The sequence below is a fragment of the Vespula vulgaris genome, chromosome 3 (assembly GCF_905475345.1).
Source record: "Vespula vulgaris chromosome 3, iyVesVulg1.1, whole genome shotgun sequence".
NCBI lineage: Eukaryota > Metazoa > Arthropoda > Insecta > Hymenoptera > Vespidae > Vespula > Vespula vulgaris.
Genome location: NC_066588.1, coordinates 10,933,973 through 10,953,984, shown reverse-complemented (window position 1 = coordinate 10,953,984; position 20,012 = coordinate 10,933,973). Strand labels below are relative to the sequence as shown.

At 33.0% G+C, this 20,012-nt stretch overlaps 1 protein-coding gene across 2 annotated transcripts in view; it reads left to right on the top strand.

Moving 5' to 3' along the window:
* The window catches only part of LOC127062201 (COUP transcription factor 2), a 119,407-nt gene that overhangs the window by 11,317 nt on the left and 88,078 nt on the right, over positions 1-20,012 (top strand). Inside the window, exon 2 of one of the 2 annotated variants that reach the window (XM_050989973.1) lies at positions 10,284-10,442. In XM_050989973.1, coding sequence (XP_050845930.1) covers positions 10,284-10,442 — 159 coding nt within the window. The remainder of the gene's footprint in view (positions 1-10,283; positions 10,443-20,012) is intronic. The other variant, XM_050989974.1, reaches the window with a different exon arrangement.

Genomic DNA, 20,012 nt, shown 5'->3' with positions numbered 1-20,012 from the left:
GGAATATATATATATATACATATACATATAATTTTATAAATGGAATATATAAAATATATATATATATATATATATATATATATATATATATAATTTATAATATATGTATATTACGTTCATATCTATATGCAGATTTATGATTTATAGACGTAGACGTTTCTTTGATCAATGAATTATCAAAACACGCGTAACACGTGGAAAATTTCATGATCTATAAAAAGTCTACGCTCGATTATCAATAGTATTCTAAACGCTGAATGTATTTTCTATTTTTTTCTTATTTTTTCATTTCTTTATTTCTTTTTCTTTTTATCCTTTCTGAAAGAATTGAAAAAGAACTCATCAAATAATTAAATTTTCAATTTGATTTAACTCGAATACAACGATGATTATTGTTTATCTGATATTGTAAAAATCCCAAATATCCGTATTTAAAGTCGAATTAATTCGATTCACCGTAAGAAAGTATTTATTAATACTGCGTTTTATAAATGAAACTATTGATATAACATTTTTAACGCAAATTCGTGAGATTTTAAGTATACGTATGCGTAAACGATCGAAGTTTATTAATTCTTGCTTTCTTTACACTTTCAGAAAAGAAACGTTTTGAACACTCGTGAGACAATTTTACGTTCGATTTCGTTTCGTTCGAAAGGAGTCAACCGCAACAGGGTTACTTAAGAATCCGAGCGTCGTGGCTATAATCATAGTAATTACGCGGCGTGTGGGTAAAGCAGTGTTTAACAGCGGGATATTATTTGTCGTGAATTACACGTGACGTCGATAGGAGTCAAGTCACAGGTATCCATACATCCACACAAACACAAACAAACACACACACACACATACAGATACATATGTACTTACATATCTCTAAGAAAGCAAGACGATCGAGCTCGAACATTATATATATTACGAGTCCTGTCCACTTTTTATTCCATTTCACACTCATTGAGACCCTTACACAAACACACACATACATATATATATACACACACATTCATACGTTTCCTTAACTTCTTCTTATGCTCGTCGTAGTTGACATAGTAACTGATGGTACGCTCTTCCTCGTCCTTGTAAAACGTTTTTGCCCTATCATGATCTTCGCAGCACGATGACTCATTTCACCGTAACATACGGCGACTATCAGTAGAATAATATAAAATCAAATTCGAAATAATCTAACACGATCGTTCAATTTTGATCAAAATAATTTTCTTTCTATTCTACATGACAATTCGAAGATTGCAATCGTATAAAGATTTAGGACTCGCCTGAAATATCGTAAAAGTTATTGCGACGAAGTTTTGTGAGCGGTCTCAATACATACACCTTCGTATTTGTGTTCTCTTTTTGTGTGAGTGTGTTTTGTGATATCTGGCAAATGTCTGCGAAGTACGTTAAGGAAATAGAATTTCTAGCATCGCGCACCGAAATACTCTCTCTTTCTTTTAACGGGGCTTCTTTCCGAGGTCTCTCCCTTCTCGCAGTCTTACGCTTACTTACAGACTTACACGGACTTATGTACGTCTCTACGGTATACCCTTAGCCAGTAGGAAGAGAAGCCAGACATCCTGCAGCAGGCCCCCAGGCGGGCTAATCGGTCTAACGAGATCATATTATATTATTCCGACTTTGCTAATCTTTATTAATCTCGTTTCTACTACGGGGCATGTGCAAGCAACCCATACCTTTCTCTCAAAATCCACGAAACTCTTCTTCTCCCTTAGCGTACGTTTGCATTTTCTTTGAATCGTTTACGTTTTTCTTGAAATCGTTTACGTACATGCGATCGATCGATCGTTCGTTCGTTCGTTCGTTCGTTCGTCATTCCTCGAGACATCGACAATCGTTTCTTTTAATTTTGATAACAGTCGTTATTGTTGTTGTTGTTCTTCGTTGTATTCGATGTTATTAGAACTTCAATGAAATTACAATCGGTATCGAAACTTCTTCTTCTTCTTCTTCTTCTTCTTTTTTTTTATTCTTTTATTTCTTTTTGTTTCTTTTTATTTATCTTTCTTTTTCTTTCTTTATTTATTTTTTTTTTTTTTTAGAATTTCTGAAAACAATCCGATCTCTTTTAAGACGTTATTGTACAATCAAGATTTAGATCGTTTAGATATTTCAGGATGTTAAAGAAGATTTGAGAAACGTTTTGGATTTTTTAGAATTAATCTGAAATATAGCGTAAAAATTTTATTAATTAAAGACGATGATGCAGGTAGATTGGTTATGTTTAGTGCTATATGAGAGATTTTATAAATATTCGCCAAATTTTATCTGATAATGAACTAATGCATCAGATATCTTTTCTTATTTTTTTGAGATTCGATCTGTTATTGTACCATTTGAAATAATATTTTTAATTTCAAATTTATATTATATTATATACACAATGTATACATATATATCTAATTTATTTTGTTATATATTTTTTTTATAATTTTAATATTTAGTTTAAAAAAGGTATTTTTTTATTTGTTCCAATATTATAAATTTATTGATGGAATAGGATAAGTTAAGTTCAGTTTCATATTATCTTATAATTTATTATCATGAAATAAAAATCAAATATATCATTTAATATCGAATAACACATTAATTAAAAAGTCAATGTTATAAACTCGTAATTTAAAAATTGTTCATGAAATTGTTCATAAAAAATAAATCTTATGATCACAGCGAATAAATAAACACTTCGAAATAACCTTTTCAATATTTTCTTGAAAGATACGATACTTGATTATTTGAATTTATTTCGAATTAACTATCATTCTTATAATTAATATAGAAGCGTGCCCATCTTAAAATCGAATATTAATAATAAGCACGATATTTTACCATCTTATTTGAAATAATACTTTGCACTTCGAATTAACTAACAATCTCTATTTTTTATATTTAATATAGAACGCACGCTTTCTAAAAATCGAATTAATTAATAAAAATCAATTTTTAATATTATACTTTATCTTGTTCTACGAATTAATATAATACTTTTCACGTCAAATTAATTAACAATCTTCGTTTATTATAATTAATATAGAACAAACGCTTTTTAAAAGCCGAATGAATTAATAAAAATCAAATATTAACAAAAAAAAAAAAAAACACGATACTTTACCTTGCCCTATAAAATAATACCTTCGAATTAACCAACAATCTTCGTTTCTTATAATGAATATAGAACAAACGTTTTTTAAAACCCGAATGAATTAATAAAAATCAAATATTAACAAAAAAAAAAAAAAAACACGATACTTTACCTTGCCCCATAAAATAATACCTTCGAATTAACCAACAATCTTCGTTTCCTATAATTAACATAAAACAAACGCTTTTTAAAAATCAACATAATTAATAAAAATCGAATATTAACAAAAAAAAAAAAAAAACACGATACTTTACTTTGCCCCATAAAATAATACCTTCGAATTAACCAACAATCTTCGTTTCCTATAATTAACATAAAACAAACGCTTTTTAAAAATCAACATAATTAATAAAAATCGAATATTAACGCTAAACATTCGTCAGCGATACAGAAAAAGAGATAAGGAGGAAAAAAAAAGAAAAGAAAAAAAAAAAAAGAAAAAAAAAGAACGACACAGGAGACAAACAATCTCGTAATAATTAAAGAACGTCATCATTTTTACATTCAACTCGATCTTTCTTTCTTCCTTAAAAAAACCATTCGAACTATCGACGTTTCATCGTAGCTTTCATCGTAAAGTGGATTCTCAGGTTGGCCGAGGTAAGAAGACGATGTACGGCACGCACGGACGCGCACATGGACTCTCTAGATGGTGTATATGCAACGGGCATAGAATTACCAGGCGCGACTTAGCCGGACGCATCCTCTGTGACCAATTATCCCACTAACGAACCCCGCACACCGCTTGCTATTTGCCAGCGCAAAGAAAACGCGCCTAGCATGCGTCCGCGTGCGTCTACCTATCTATCTACCTACTAGCAACCAGCAACGCGTCTCTTGCCTGGCGAAACCAGTGCTGCTCTTCGGGCTAATTAATTATAACAATGTCGTTAATTTCACGCGGTCGAGTCGAAACTTCAGCGACTCGTGAACCCTATCTTTGGTCCTCGATTTGTTTCCTTCTTTTTTTCTTCTTCTTCTTTTTCTTCTATGTCTTTGTCTATCTGTCTGTTTGTCTCTCTCTCTCTCTCTCTCTCTTTTTCTCTTTATTTTCGTCTTTCTTTTTTGTCAATCACGATTTTTATTAAATTCTTTTTTTGCTTTTTTCTCTGTCTCTTCGTCTGTCTGTCTGTCTGTCTGTCTGTTTATTTATCTGTCTCTCTCTCTCTCTCTCTATTTTTGTCTTTCTTTCCTGTTTCTTTTCTTTTTGCTTCGTTATCCTTCGTGACGGGCTTAATTCTTCTTTTTATTTGGATACCCTATGCGATAGATATTCAGATATATATTTTGTAAAAGTCTAATTTTATCTTTAGATCTTCTTACATAATGTAGAATTTCATTTATATTTTTAAATCAAAATTTAACTGTGGTACGTAAATTGATAATTTTAGCCACATTTCGGTGTAATTTACATGCCCGCCGCCGTATTAATTTTATCGTATTAGCTTCCATACGATACGTGTTAAATTGAGATTTTAATCTAAATTCTATCGTCGTGGTATCGTATTATTTTCATTTAAGTATGAGATTTATTAATCGCCATGTCAGATCTTAATGTACAATTTAATTCATATTTTTAATGTAATTGTGATACAAGGTAATTATTTATTATTATTTTTTTTTCCTTTCTTTCTTCTTCTTTTTCTTTTTCTTATCCAGTCTCGTGCTTTTGTTCCATGAAGTAATGTATCTATCTTCATGTTAGATCATTTAACGATCTTAGATCAAACTCGTTTTCTTCCGCGAATAAACTAGACAGAGAAAGATTTATTTATCATCAAGGGTTTGTTAAGAGCGTATCGTTCCGACGGGAAGCCGATAAATTCACGGAGCAACGCCACCGACTAATTTGCGCTCACTAGTGAACTAACAGAGTGTATGTATCCCAACGAATCGTCTTATCGCACCAAGTAAGGACAAATAATTAGCGAAGGGAAGCTCTTGCAGTGATGATACGACCGCTCTTTCCCATAACTCGAGAACGTAATAAAAGGGAAGTAAAGGGATTCTACATGTCGTACTGTCATTCGTACAACGGCTTTTCTTATTTGAATTATCTTATTCGTTAATTCGACATTTTTTTGTCGACGTAACGTAATTAAAGATTATCAATTAAAAATGACAAACCTTGAATTAAATTATGTATTTATTTAATCATCTTATCGTATAACATCGTCTCAATTATCGTTTCGAATATTCAGTAATTTATCAATGTAATATAATTAATTATTACCAATTAGTAATGGCAATTATTGAATTATTTATTTCGTCGTGAATGCACCACGAAACGGTAACGTTTCCTCGTTTCTTCTTCTTCATTTTTTTCTTCCTTTCCTTTTCTTTTTCTTTCTTTCTTTCTTTTTTCTTTTTTTTTTTTTAAACTCGAGTCATTTTCATGAGTCATACTCGAAAGATGATCGTCTGCCTATTACGTGCAGATACGCGTGCCTGACTTCCAGCATGCTTTGCAATTTTCACGGAAAAACGAAACGATCTCCGCCTTCCTGAATGACGAGATGACATTAGAATGGGTGAATTGATGACGAGGGAGAGAAAGACAGACAAAGAAAGAGAGAGAGAGAGAGAGAGAGAGAGAGAGAGAGAGAGAGAGAGGAAAAAGTATGATTGAGATACTATTAACAATTTTTTTTTTCAGTGATTAATTTTTTCCATCCTCTTTTTGTTTTCTTTTTCTTTTATCATCCTCTTCCGTCGATTTGACGGAATTGATACTTTCTGTCACAACGTGTAAGTACTTATTTTCCGAAAGAGTGACTCGGTGGAACTCATCGTTTATTTTTTCTCTCTTTCTCTCGTCTATCTATCTATCTATCTATCTATCTATCTATCTATCTATCCATGTATCTATTTATCTCTCTGTGTGTCTTCAAAGTCCGATCCGATTTCTCGTACGCACCAATTTCGATACATAGATAGAGTACATATACATTTTCTCGCTATGCAAAATAGCCGTAGCAGACTCGTTTCGAGAGGCGATCGTTACGGTCGCATGCTCGAATCCTTGAGATCCTGATGCTAATTCGATGATTATCGCATAGGTACGAGCATTCGTATCGCGTCTCGATCGTAAACTTTCTTTCCTTCGATCGACGAGAATAATCCTCGTCGCGAGGCCTTACGACAGATTGAAAATCAAACGACCCTTGAACATTGTCGATCAAACGAATGTAATCATTTCGTTATTAGCATTATTACGAATGTGACCTATTAAAATCGAATCTCGTTAAGATCGAGAAAAAGGAATCAACTTATTTTTTTTCTACTTAATCTTTTTTCTTCTTCTTTTTTTAATCCTTTTTTTTTCATTCACTATACATCGACGAAAAGAAATGATAGAAAAAATCACTTGTTATGTAGGTATTCTTGAATCAATTTGATTAATCGTGCCTATATAGTAGACTTTGTTAATCATGTCGCGTGCAGAGATTATATCGTTGGAATAAATAAAAGAGAAAATAAATTAAATAAATAAATAAATAAAAAAGATAAAAACTAATAGATAATCTTTACAATACCGTACGATTTTATTGTTTATAATTTATTATAGTCGATATTAATATACGAGTTAATATACGTTATTATAACTGACGAAATATATAAATTTCGAAGATATCTATGAATTAAATTCGATTAAATTTCGTACAACTGATTGGTTATATATATTTATCTGATCGATTAAAAATACAATATTAGTATTCGATGTTATAATAATTTCTTACGCGAACTTTTCTCTTTCTTTCTCTCTATGTCTCTAACTACTTACCTATCTATCTATCTATCTATCTATCTATCTATCCATCCATTCGTCTATGTATCTATCCGTCTGTCCTTTTCATCCAAGTTACGAGCGTAAGACGAATAGCGTGGCCACAAATCGTCCGGCTAGACTATTAGCTACGTACCCTTTAAAGGACAACAGCAGGAATCCCTTCTCGCGTAGTAGGATCGGCTTCTCTTCGAGGCATTCGAAAGGCGGAAGAAGGGTGCCGAGGCTCGCGCCGTTTCAGCCACTCGTAGCACACGGAATGGAACGAGTCTCCGAGCAATGAAAATTCAATGACGCGAGCAATTTGAGCTCCGGGGGCTGTGCAAGCTGCAATCTGAAAGTATAAACAGTGTACTTGCACGATTCTCTGTCTTTTTCTCTCTATCTATTTCCCTTGCAGTTAGGTTACGCATGGTTCTCTCTAAGCTGGTATAGAACTATAGGTATAACGTATGCGTGTGCGCGTGTGTCTACATATATGTACTTTGTACATATATAGGGTGGTACAGATAATGTGTTACAAGATACTCTTTCGAACCATTAAGGATAGTAATTTGGATTGTGTTTTAATAAAATATGATATAAGGTAAAAAGATGTGAGCTGATGTTATAGGAAACAAAAGCAATTTAATTAATTGAGTGTATAATTTAATTTAATTAATTTAAATAATTAGATTGTGTAAAATGTAAAAGTGCGTTTAGAAAATATAATATATTGTATTATATATAAACATATACATTTATATATATATATATAAAATATATCAAAAATATATAAAAATACATATATATAAAATATATTAAAATATCATTCTCATGACGATGACATCTCTCAAGATGATTAGAAATATAACTAGAATAATATATAATGATTAGAATTACTTATTATTTTACTATTATTTCTAATTATATATTATATCAAAAATATATAATAATTAAACAATACTATAGAAAATTTACTTAACCCTTAGTATTATCTTATTTAATTTAACACAACCGTCCAATACAATATATCGATATTATCAACATACTTCTAATTTCACTTTACAATTCTCGTAACACTTTATTCGGTCCACCCTATACACTTAAGAGTATCAACCCTTCTCTATCACTCTCGCTTCTTGCGCGGTACCAGGTAGCACCGCATATGTGAAGGAGACTCAAGAACAGCGTCTCCTAGTGGTTGCCTTGCGCACTATAATCGCGTAATTTGCGTGTAACGATGCAATTTGTAGTTATGGCGACCCCGCGTTCCCTTTCTCAGCGGTGGTCGCTGTGCCGACGACAACACGACGACTACGATACGACGACGACGACGACGACGACGACGATGACGACGATGACGACGACGACGACGTCGACGACGACTACGACGACTACGACGATGACGAAGAAGAAGAAGAAGAAGAAGAAGAAGTGGATGTTGAAGAAATTCAGAACTATGTCCTTGAAAATAGTTATGAAAGAAAAAAAGAGATAGAGGTAGATAGATAGAGAGAAAGAGAAAGAGAGAAAGAGAGTATGTTCGTGGTCATCGTTACGCACAAAAGAAAGAAGTTTCTTTTCTTTTTTCTTTGACATAGGTAATATTCGAAGAACGTTGATCCTCTCTCTCTCTCTCTCTGTCTTTCTCTTTTCCTCTCTCTCTCTCTCTTTCTTTCTATCTTTCTCTATTACTCTCAGAATATCCTTTGAGTCCTTTACGAGCGTCTTGCAACGCGTTTACAGCGTCCTTTATCCTAAGAGCAGAACTCCTCCGTTGTTTCGCATAGTTAGCTTCTCGAATTCTAGTCCGTTATGGGAATTTCAAGTTCGTTTCACGAATGTTTAACGATAAGAGAGAGATATCCACGATGGGGGTGTAACGTTTTACGAAGTTATCCAAATATTAATCCCTTTGGGAAGTATCTTATCAGAAGTATCTGATAAGTAAGACTTCGTTCGATGAAATTTGTTCCGACATATTGAATTTTTTCTTTCTTTGACGATCCTCCTTTTTTTTCTTTTCTCTTTTCATCGTTATTTTTTTTTCTTTTTCTTTCTAACGATTTACAAGAAACAATGAATCGTCCGTTGAAAAGCGCGTTGTTTTAAGCTATCCAAGGGTTAGAGATTATCTAGAATTATCTGTTGAAATATCTTGATGGATAATGCAATAATTTATTTTTCTTTTTACAACGAGTCATAGAAAATCTAAGACGTGCATCTCGAAATGCTAAGAATAATCGAAAGGAAAGCTTACCGTTACTTATCGAGGTTAACGAAGAGTGAGTGAACGAGTAAGAGAAAGAGAGAGAAAGAGAGAGAAAGACATAGAGAGAGAGAGTAAGAGAGAGAGGGAGAACATAGTCCTCGATCTCATCGAGACAACAACTAATAGGATTTTCGTGATCGACTCGGTCGGTCGGCACTTTCGACTCTTCTCTTCGAGTTCTAATAAAACATATCTTTTTCTGTCTCTGTTTTTTTTCATCGTGTGAAACTCGTGTGCAAAATGAAGGCATACAAAAAGATTTTCTCCGTTTTATTACCAACATTTTATTCGTATAAGTTTAACTAGATCTTCTTTTAAACGAATAAAAAATAAATGAATAAATAAATAGAAATACGCAGTATTTTTTTGTTTTTATTTTCTCTCATTCGCAATTCCATTGAAATCGTCGAAAATGTTCGTTCGTTATTTCTTTTCTTTTTTATTTCTTCTTTTTCTTGAACTCCAAATTTGCTCATTTGTGTTTCCATAATTTTCGTGACGTACTCATTTCATCGCTCGATATATTATACATTTAACCATTTTTTTTTAATTGAATAACCGAGTAAAGAAAAGTATAAGTAGGTGCACGAGATAACAATCGAGTCTCGATCGAGATCAACTCGAATGCCGTTACGGTGGTCTTTAACGGTAATGCGATTTAATCGATTAAATCTTAATTGGCTTGGCTATGTTGTCTCGATAATAATAATAATAATAATGATGATGATAAAAATAATAATAATAATAATAATAATAATAATAATAATAATAATAATAACAATATATATACCAATACGTTTCATTAACATATAATAAACGTAGTTATATAGTATAATATAGAATACAAGAGTTTGTACGAATTAATAAATATGACAAGAATCATCAAGAATATTTATTCAATTTTGTACGTATTACTCATCGAACTAGCTAGTTAGCTAGTTAGCCAGTTAACTTGTTCGTAGTTTAATATTTCGAACGATCGAACGTACTACTACGTCGACGTGTCGTGGTCAAGAAGTTGAAGTTGAAATGAAAGGACGAAGGTGGTTTAACGAGAGCACGTATTTTCCTTTTGCTTTCAGGATGCAAGAGCTTCTTCAAGAGGAGTGTCAGGAGGAACCTGACGTACTCGTGTCGGGGAACCAGGAACTGTCCCATCGACCAGCATCACAGAAATCAGTGCCAGTTCTGCCGGCTGAAGAAGTGCTTGAAGATGGGCATGCGCCGGGAAGGTATGCATTGTACTGAACCCTTTTTTATCAAACAAACTTATTAGACTTAATTTCATATATATATATATATATATATATATATATATATATATATATATATATATACGTATGTATGTATGTATGTATATATGTGTATATATATATATATAAAAAAAGAGAGAGAGAGAGAGAGAGGACATGGTAGGTTTGATCGTGACGACGAAAAACGTATAAAACGAATACATTTATTCCAGTTTATTCAACTGGAGAATTTCTCCTTCGTTGATCTCGATGATTCGTGATAAACTTTTAGTTTCTATCAAAATACAAGATGTGCGTTTATCGAAACTGTCGCGAGCAAACGTAACGTCCTCGCGAGCTCCGTTACGCCAGCCAGAATGTTCTCGTCTTTATTACGATCGGGCGAGTATGTCGTCTAAAGGAAAGAAAAAAATGAGAGAAAAAAACATATAATAAACTTACATACCGAATACTCGCGTCACGGAGTTCTCTTAACAACGTGTCAGAGAAAAAGAAAATTTAAGAAAGAAATCAGGGAGAAAAATCTTTCGAGGAGAATAGCAAATAATAATAATAATAATAATAATAATAATAATAATAATAATAATAATAATAATAATAATAATAATGACGATGATGATGATGATGATGATGATGATGATGATGATGATGATAAGTAAGGTGGTAGTAATATATCTCTTAACCAATTTACATCGAAAGCGGATACGTATGTCCGCTCATTTAATAAAGCTATATTAAAACACACAAAAAGATTTTTCATAATAAGATATTTTAATCGCGAATTAATCGAATTGCGAAGATCCTTTTTTTTCTTATTAAAAGAGGAAAAAGAAGAAATTAATTAATACGAAAGTATATTTCTAATTTCTGTGAATTAATCTATCGATTTATTTTTATCAACATGTTATACTTCTACGAATCTCTGTGAATTTGATATATACTTTGAAAGAAAATATAATTCATTCTTTATTAATTTTAATTGATTTAATTTTATAACTTTTACGATACGATTTAATCTCAATTCATTCAAATTAATAATGAACAAATTAATAATGAACTCAACGAAGACTTAAAAAATTTTGTTTTAATTAAAATTTCTAGTAATCATCGTGCTCTTTCGTTGATTTTAAAAATAAGAGATCTGAAATGAATTATTTGAACTACTTCGGTAGTTGTAATGTTAATGGCGACGAGAAATAGAACGTCTTGGTCGTCAAGATTTCTCAATGTAGCACGTATGTTGCGTCTGGCGAGAGTCGTCTTTTTCTACTGCGACGTTTTTAAGCCAAGTCGTGACAAGATATTTCAAATACGGTCTACGAAGAAAAATTAAAGATCGATTTTTATCTATACACACACTTTAACATACACACAGAAAGAAAGAGAAAGAGAAAGAGAAAGAGAAAGAGAAAGAGAGAGAGAGAGAGAGAGATACAGACACACACATACAGGCGTATATAAATACACACAGGTACATGCATATACACATGCACGCACGCATGTAAGCATGCATGCACGTATGCACGCATATACACACATTATACTAAGATTCTCAGAAATTAATAAGAAGTCTGGAATGTATCTTAAAAAGGGCAAGGAAAAGAAAATCTCTTTTTCTTATATTCCAAACCACGAGTGCGTAACAATCTCATACACACACACACACACACACATATATATACATAACTACATTAAATAAGATATACACACATCTTAAGAAATTTTATACACTTATACATGTAACTATATCCATTTGATTTAATAATGATTTGAAAAAAGAGGAAGTCGAGTACATGGAAAATGACGTATCTCGCTAATTCTTCGAAAAGATTAATTGGGTTAGATCTTAAAAAAAGCTTCGTTAAAAGGGTGTAATTAGAGGAACAGAAAAACAAGTTTATAATATATTTGCGAGAGGAAAAGTCAGAAATAGGTACCCATTATTGGCATACGGTGTTTGCTGAACTGTAATACAAGTACAAAAGAAAAAAATATAGAATTTAGATGGCATATATGTTGTAATCATTCAACTTATTAATAAATGTTTACAATTAATCAACATCGAACGAAAGATTGACCTTGACAAAGTTATAAATAGTTTGCTATTTTTATGTTCTAAATAACTTGTTTACGTACGTATATAGCGAGTAAATGAAAGTTCGATAGAAATTATTTTATTATATTTTTACTCCGGTGTTTACGAACGTTATTTTATTTGTCAACAAACAAACAAGTTTCAATTTTTCCTGAATATTGGTACCGTTAGTTTCAAGGACGTTGACATAGTTGATTTATTTTATTAGATAGACCATCTGTTACAGATTATCAGAACTATTATTACAAATTATTTTTTCTTTTTTGAGTTTTAAAAAATATTCTGTTAAATCAAAGATTACGAAGTTCCATTTATGTAAATTGATTTAATTTTATATTTTATTTTATAAACGTTTAATATTTAATTACTTTAAGCAATGATAAAACAAATTAGTCGTATAATTTCCTCATAATTGAAATTCTTTTTTATTTTTTTTTGCATATATATATATATATATATATATATATATATATATATATAATTAAAAATCGTGTTGTAAATATATGAACAAGTACAAACTATCTATTAAACGATATGAATAAGATTGGAAATATACGAGAATATTTTTATAATACGAAACTTATTCAGATAATTCGTGAAATAAGTACAAAGTATTCTTTGTAAACATAAATATGAGATTATGTCAAGATAATTTCTTTCTTATTAATTTTTCATATAGATAAGCTATTAAAAAGAAGCAATTTATTACATATCATCATTATTGAAATCACTTAAGATCAATTTTGTCAAATCATTTTCGACACTTTATTAACCAAACATTTTTTTATTCAACTTGACCACTACACGTCATCTAGATTCAAAACAATTTTTTTTTATAATACCTCAAATATAAAAAAACTCAATTTTCTCCCAAAACGTTCCAATCTTACTGGCCAGCTTAATTAAAAAAATGCAAATGAAAAGTAATTAAAAAATTGTAAATAAAAAATAAAAATAACAACAACAACAACAACAACAACAATAACAATAATAACAATAATAACAATTAAACAAATTAAAATAATATTTACACCCAAGTAGCTTTAGAATTCTTAGAAAAATCTTACCAAGGCAAAATTGAACATCGTCTCATAAAAACGTTCTTATTTCTGATCCGCGCCTTGTAAAACATTCTTTCGAAATTTTCCCTACATAGCTATGTATTTCACATAGAAAAAGAGAGGAAGGAAAAGAAGGAGAAAAAAGAAACGAAAAGAGACAAAAAAAAAAGAGAGAGAAAAAAGATAACACGAGATCCGTCGATCTTGCAAAACACGTCGTAGAGGAGCCGATTTCGTTGTCCGTTCGGGGCCCCTTTGGTAGTTTCAGGGTTAATAGCGGCCTGCGGAAAGGCCGACGGAAAGGCCGACGGAAAGGCCGACGGTGTTCTCACGCCTTACCCCCACTTTTCAATCTTCTCCTCCTCTTCCTCCTCCTCTTCATTCTCCTCATTCTCATTCTCCTTCTCTTTCTCTTTCTCCTTCTCCACGTTCTCCTTTTCCTCATCCTCTTGTTCTTCTCCTCTTCAAGGAACGCTCGAACTTGGCTTCTCGCGATGCAGATAAGATCTGACCTTGTTCGAGCAAAAAATGGTCACTACTCGATGGACATACACAAGAAGGTCACCAAATAACTTTTCACGCTTCTTCTTCTTCTTCTCCCTATGCTTTACACCCATCTTTCTTTTTTTTCTATTATTATCATTTTTTTTTGTTTTCATTATATTCTTGAAGACTGGTAGGAAAAATTAATTTATAAGATCGATGTATCGTGTAATATTTGTCCATGAAATTCTTTTTTTGGAATTTTTTATTTAGTCCTCTGACTTTTAATTGTTCGATGAACGATTTTTTTAAACTGTATTAGCTTTTATCTGTACGTATATTATTTTCGTGCATTTGCAAATGTATATATTTTTTTTATCGTTATTATATCTTTTATATATTATTTTATATATATTTTTTTTCATTAGTAATAATATTTGTCAATGAAATTCTTTTTTTGGAATTTTTTATTTAATCCTCTGATTTTTAATTGTTCGATAAACGATCTTCTTAAACTATATTAGTTTTTATTTATATGTACATTATTTTCGTGCATTTCCAAACGTATATATCTTTTTTATCGTTATTATATCTTTTATATATTATTTTATATATACATGTATATATATTTTTTTATTAGCAATAATATTTGTCAACGAACTTTTCTTTTTTGGAATTTCTTATTTAATCCTCTGATTTTTAATTGTTCGATGAACGATCTTCTTAAACTATATTAGTTTTTATTTGTACGTATATTATTTTCGTGCATTTCCAAATGTATATATTTTTTTTTATCGTTATCATATCATTTATATATTATTTTATATATACATATATATATATATTTTTTCATTAGTACGAATACAAATACGTATATAATTTTACTATGAGATTTCATTGATTTTAACTGGTGTAGTTGTTATCAAAGAATAATAAAGCATGCAAAGTGCAACAAACGAAGAAATTGCATCCTCCATATACTTTCAACATATATTTTGTCAGCTTTTCCCTAAATTCATTTTTCATATTACATTATATCCAATAGCTTTCATATTCTTAAACAAAATTTTACGTAGGACTTCATTTACATCGATAAAAATCGTATCATAAAAACGTTCTCATTTCTGCTCCACGTCTTATAAAACATTCTTTCAAAATTTTTCTTGCATACCTATTCGAATTCTTCAATTTCACTCTACCCAAAATAACAATCACAAATAAAACGTCTTATAATTAAATCGCATTATTTGTCAATCTTTATTTCTTAGTAAAAAAAAAAAAGAAAAAAAAAGTCGTTTCTATCGAATAGATTAATTCATAGACGAATATGTAAATGAATCTTAGCTCGAACAAATCGAAAAGAAAGATTTCAATTCGTTCATGAGCTCGTTTTTATATCACTCTTTTTTTCTCTCGGATCGTTCGAATTCGTATGAGAAAGAGATAGAGAAAGAAAAAGAAAGAGAGAGAGAGAGAGAGAGAGAGAGAGAGAGATAGATAGATAGATAGATAGAGAAAGAAAGAGAAAGAGAGAGAGAGAGAGAGAGAGAGAGAGAGAGAGATAGATAGATAGATAGATAGAGAAAGAGAGAGAAGTAAATGTCGCGCTTTTTCCCACAGAAACTTCGCGAGATACGTCGCTTTTCTGCTCTGTCACAGCGACATCCGCCCATTATCCGATGCCCCGGTCTTCTTTGATAATAATTCGAGTTCCTTCGCGCCGGGGCACGTAACGTCCGTGTGTGCTCGACCGGTATCTCTCTCTCTCTCTCTCTCTCTCTCTCTCTCTCTCTTTCTCTCTCTTTTGCAAGGTACCTACAAGAGAAAGAAAAAGAAGAAGAAGAAACGACGAAGGTGGAGGAAGAGTCCGCGAAAGAGGAGGAGGAGGAGGAGGAGGAGGTGGAGCGTAGACGAAGAAGAAGAAGAAGAAGAAGAGAGAGAGAGAGAGAGAGAGAGAGACAGTGGTCCGAGGTCAGCGGGGTGCATGACCTTAGCTCGAGGGCCCCTTCCTTCCGTGGGGCCCTCCAGGCAGACAGGATGCGCTGAAGATTACCCCGCAGATACTGTCCGCGATGATTACAGAAATCTAGGAAGCCGCTCAATTTAATTAACCCTTAATTGCGAAAGCTCAGAACTACGAAGGTCTATCTATGTATATATGTAGATACCGACGTGTATATACATTTATATGTACATAAATACATATATCTATGCATCTAAATGATTCTCTATTTTACATCGATTTAACTGTTGTCTTCGAAAAAAAAATATATATATATACATAGTCTTCATAAATATATATATATATATATATATATATATATATATGTATGTATGTATGTATGTATGTATGTATGTATGTATGTATGTATGTATGTATGTATGTATGTATGTATATATATACATATAAATGATTCTCTATTTTACATCGATTTAACTGTTATATTCAAAATTCTTCGTTTGTATTTATTACCCATTTTCTTATCTTTGTTTACACAATATGTATAGAGTACATTTTACATTAATACATTATTGATCGTGATCGGTGTTATTGTCCTAAGATGGAAATAAGAATCGTGTATTGTGTCACGGGAAAAGAGAGAGAGACAGAAAGAAGAAAAAGAGACAGAGAAACACGTAGAGAGAGAAAGAGAGAGAGAGAGAAGCTTCGTTAACGCCTAAACAAAAGAGGAAGACAAGACGCACACGTGGAGGAGGAGTCAGGAGGAGCAGGTCGAGTAGAGAGAGGCAAATAACCCTAATTTCGTCTTCACAGACCTGCATTCAGAAAGTCATTATCAAACGGCCCACTCTCTCTCTCTCTCTCTCTCTCTCTCTCTCTCTCTCTCTTTCTCTCTCTCTCTTTCTCTCTGTTATTCTCGCTCACTCTTGTATAGCCCGTTATAATTACGCGGGCGTATCACGACTGAAAATAGGTATACATCGAAGGAGTATCCCCCAGCATCTTCGACTTTTGTCGAAATTACTTCTCTCCCCTCCCCATACCTTTTCCTCTACAGCACTATATCGATCCGACTATAGTTCCTCGTTTATCGTAATTTCATTGATAATCGCAATCTTTAATGACGTCCGATATTATATATTGTATTTCCTTCTCCCTTTCTTTATCACGCTCACGATCGACCGTATTGCGATTCGATTTCGTTCTTTATGTCGGTCGTTAACGGCAAATATCTCGTTTGCTTTCATTTATGTATTGTCCTGAATATACATCTATACCTATTTATTAAGAAGAAAGAGACAGAGACAAAAAGATAGGACGGAAACAGAGAAAGAGAGAAAAAGAGAGAGAAAAAACGAGTACGTCGAGCAGCCATCTAAAAGTATAAAAAAGGACACGACTATCGTTCGGATCGACTCGAACGATGTGCGACCGCCCGTTGGATTTCACTTATCTCTCAGCAGCGTCGAAGACTGGGCTCGCTGTTTGCAACGACGGCCATTATGGCTGCAGTAACTGAAATTAGACATTGTTTCCCTTGCCGGGGTGGAAGGATGCAACAATGGATGGAGGTAGAAAGAAAGAGACAGACAGACAGAGAGAGAGAGAGAGAGAGAGAAAGATATATATATATATATATATATATAGAGAGAGAGAGAGAGAGAGAGAGAGAGAGAGAGAGACACGACGATGCAGGATGGCCGGCCCGTTCACGAACGGACGGCAAAACCAAAACGACCGGACTATGAAGGGGAGAAAGTAAAAAAAAGAAGAAGAAAAATCGTCGGAGGTGGGGGAGGAGCGAGGGGAGAAAAAAATGTACGCGAGACGGGCACATCGAGCGGACCATCTCTCTCTCTCTCTCTCTCTCTCCCTTGGACCTTTTTCTCTCTATCTTTTCTTCCTCGGCAGCGTGCGCCAAGCAGAGATTGCCGATATTACGGCAGGGTCAGGATCGTGACTTTAATCAATTAGCGAGGTTTCTCGGGCCCGGGAAATGATTAGTAATCCGGCCGGCAGCCAGGACTCGGTCTCTCTACACGCCGCGGACGAAGAAGAAGAGGAGCCTCAGGGGAAAGGAGGAGGTAAAGAAGCAGAAGAGAGGAAAGAGGAGAAAAGAAGTATAGAAGGATAAGGAGGAATACTCTCTCTCCTCTTCCTCTTCGTTTTCGTCTTCGTCTTCGTATTCGTCTTCGTATTCGTCTTCGTTCAAAGCGAGTTGAGCTAGTCGAACGAGCTAAGCTAGCTTGTAACGAGGATAAGAAAAGAAAACGGCGTTTGAACGCACGACTCCGCTTCTGTGGATCCTTCCGGTGATATCCGATAATAGTAAAATCCGTACGGTACATTAACGAATGTATATAATGTTCGATTAAATATTTCTCATTGATCCAATTTTATCGATCAGTATTTTATTCAACTATCGTATCTTTTTTTGGTTTAGTTTCTAGGGAAGATACGAATCGATTATTTTGAAAGTGATGCAAGTCCTGCAATTTTTGTTGTTTCGAGGAAAATGAAGGTTAGCATGCATATTATATTGCTATGGAATTTCTTTTATTGGATAATTTTTTATTGAACGAAGTAATGGCATTTTTTAAGATATTAAATATTAACTTAAATATTAAGATATTAATATTAGGATATTAAATATAGTTATAAATAAAAAGTTTATAGTAAATTGATCACGAGTTATGTGATATCTCATTTTTTCAAAAAATGGACTTACACCACTTTCGAAATAAACGGTCCATATAACGATTAGTGTCACGAACAATGTTATTTATTAGACGTAGATATTCCTTTAGTTTGAATTTTTCACTTGCGAGGATGAATGACGAGTTTTCGGTGTACATTCAAAAAAATGAAAGCAAATTAGAATTATTGTCGTATTAATCGAATTATCCGATTTCTCGATCGTTTCTACATCGTATATCCACGATTTTACTATTCGTGCTTTGATTATTGTTCTTTTTTCTTTTCTCTTTACATTCTTACATATCGATCTATTTATCTTTTCTCAAGGACGTGTAAATACTTTCCTTCTTTTATTTTCTAGTTTTTCTTAATCGTTCGTTTTCTTTAATTAATACGTTTTCGAATAGATTAATAACGTATTGTGGCGTCGTATTGTCCGTTCTCTCGTTGAACGATTAACATTTTCTAGATCATAAGTCTTCTCTCTCTCTCTCTCTCTCTCTCTCTCTTTATTCATGTAAACAAATCATCTTTCCTGTTATTTTTATTTCTACGTTGTACGGACACGTACGTACACGGATTCGTCTTATCTCTTGGAAAATTCTCTCCAGTTAATGACAAAGTTAGTCGTTACGATTATTGAAAGAAAATATTCATACCCTCTCTCTCTCTCTCTCTCTCTCTCTCTCTCTCTCTCTCTCTCTCTTCCTTTCTTACACATGCTATCAAACGATGCACGAGACCGTGAACGATGCTCAGGCGCCAGCTATCATCCTACAATACAACACAAGCAAAGCTGGATCGTTTAGATCCTTCCGAGATTTCTCGATCATCTATTCTCGTTGCTATCGTCATTTTTCTTTATTGATCGATCGATGACTCTAGAAAGAGAAGGAAAAGATGAAGAAAAGGGAATGGAAGAGAAGTAAGTACTCGAAGGACGAGTTTAACTGGAACCAACCGACGATGGTTCACGCTTACTACTATTAATAGAACATCCACTTCCCCATATTTACCCGTATAATCTCTTTCCGAACATTAATATACAAAGTAGGCACATTACCATGACAAAACTGGCGGGTCAAGAGAGCCTGACACCGTCTGTTGGGGGATTACAATCGGTGGTCGTGTCCGAAATGCATATTCAACGGCACACCACGGTGCACCATTTCACTCGCTCACTCGCACGCGGTATCTCTTGGTTTCGCTCGGTTTACATAGGAAACAGACTATCCACCATCATCAACATCATTATCACT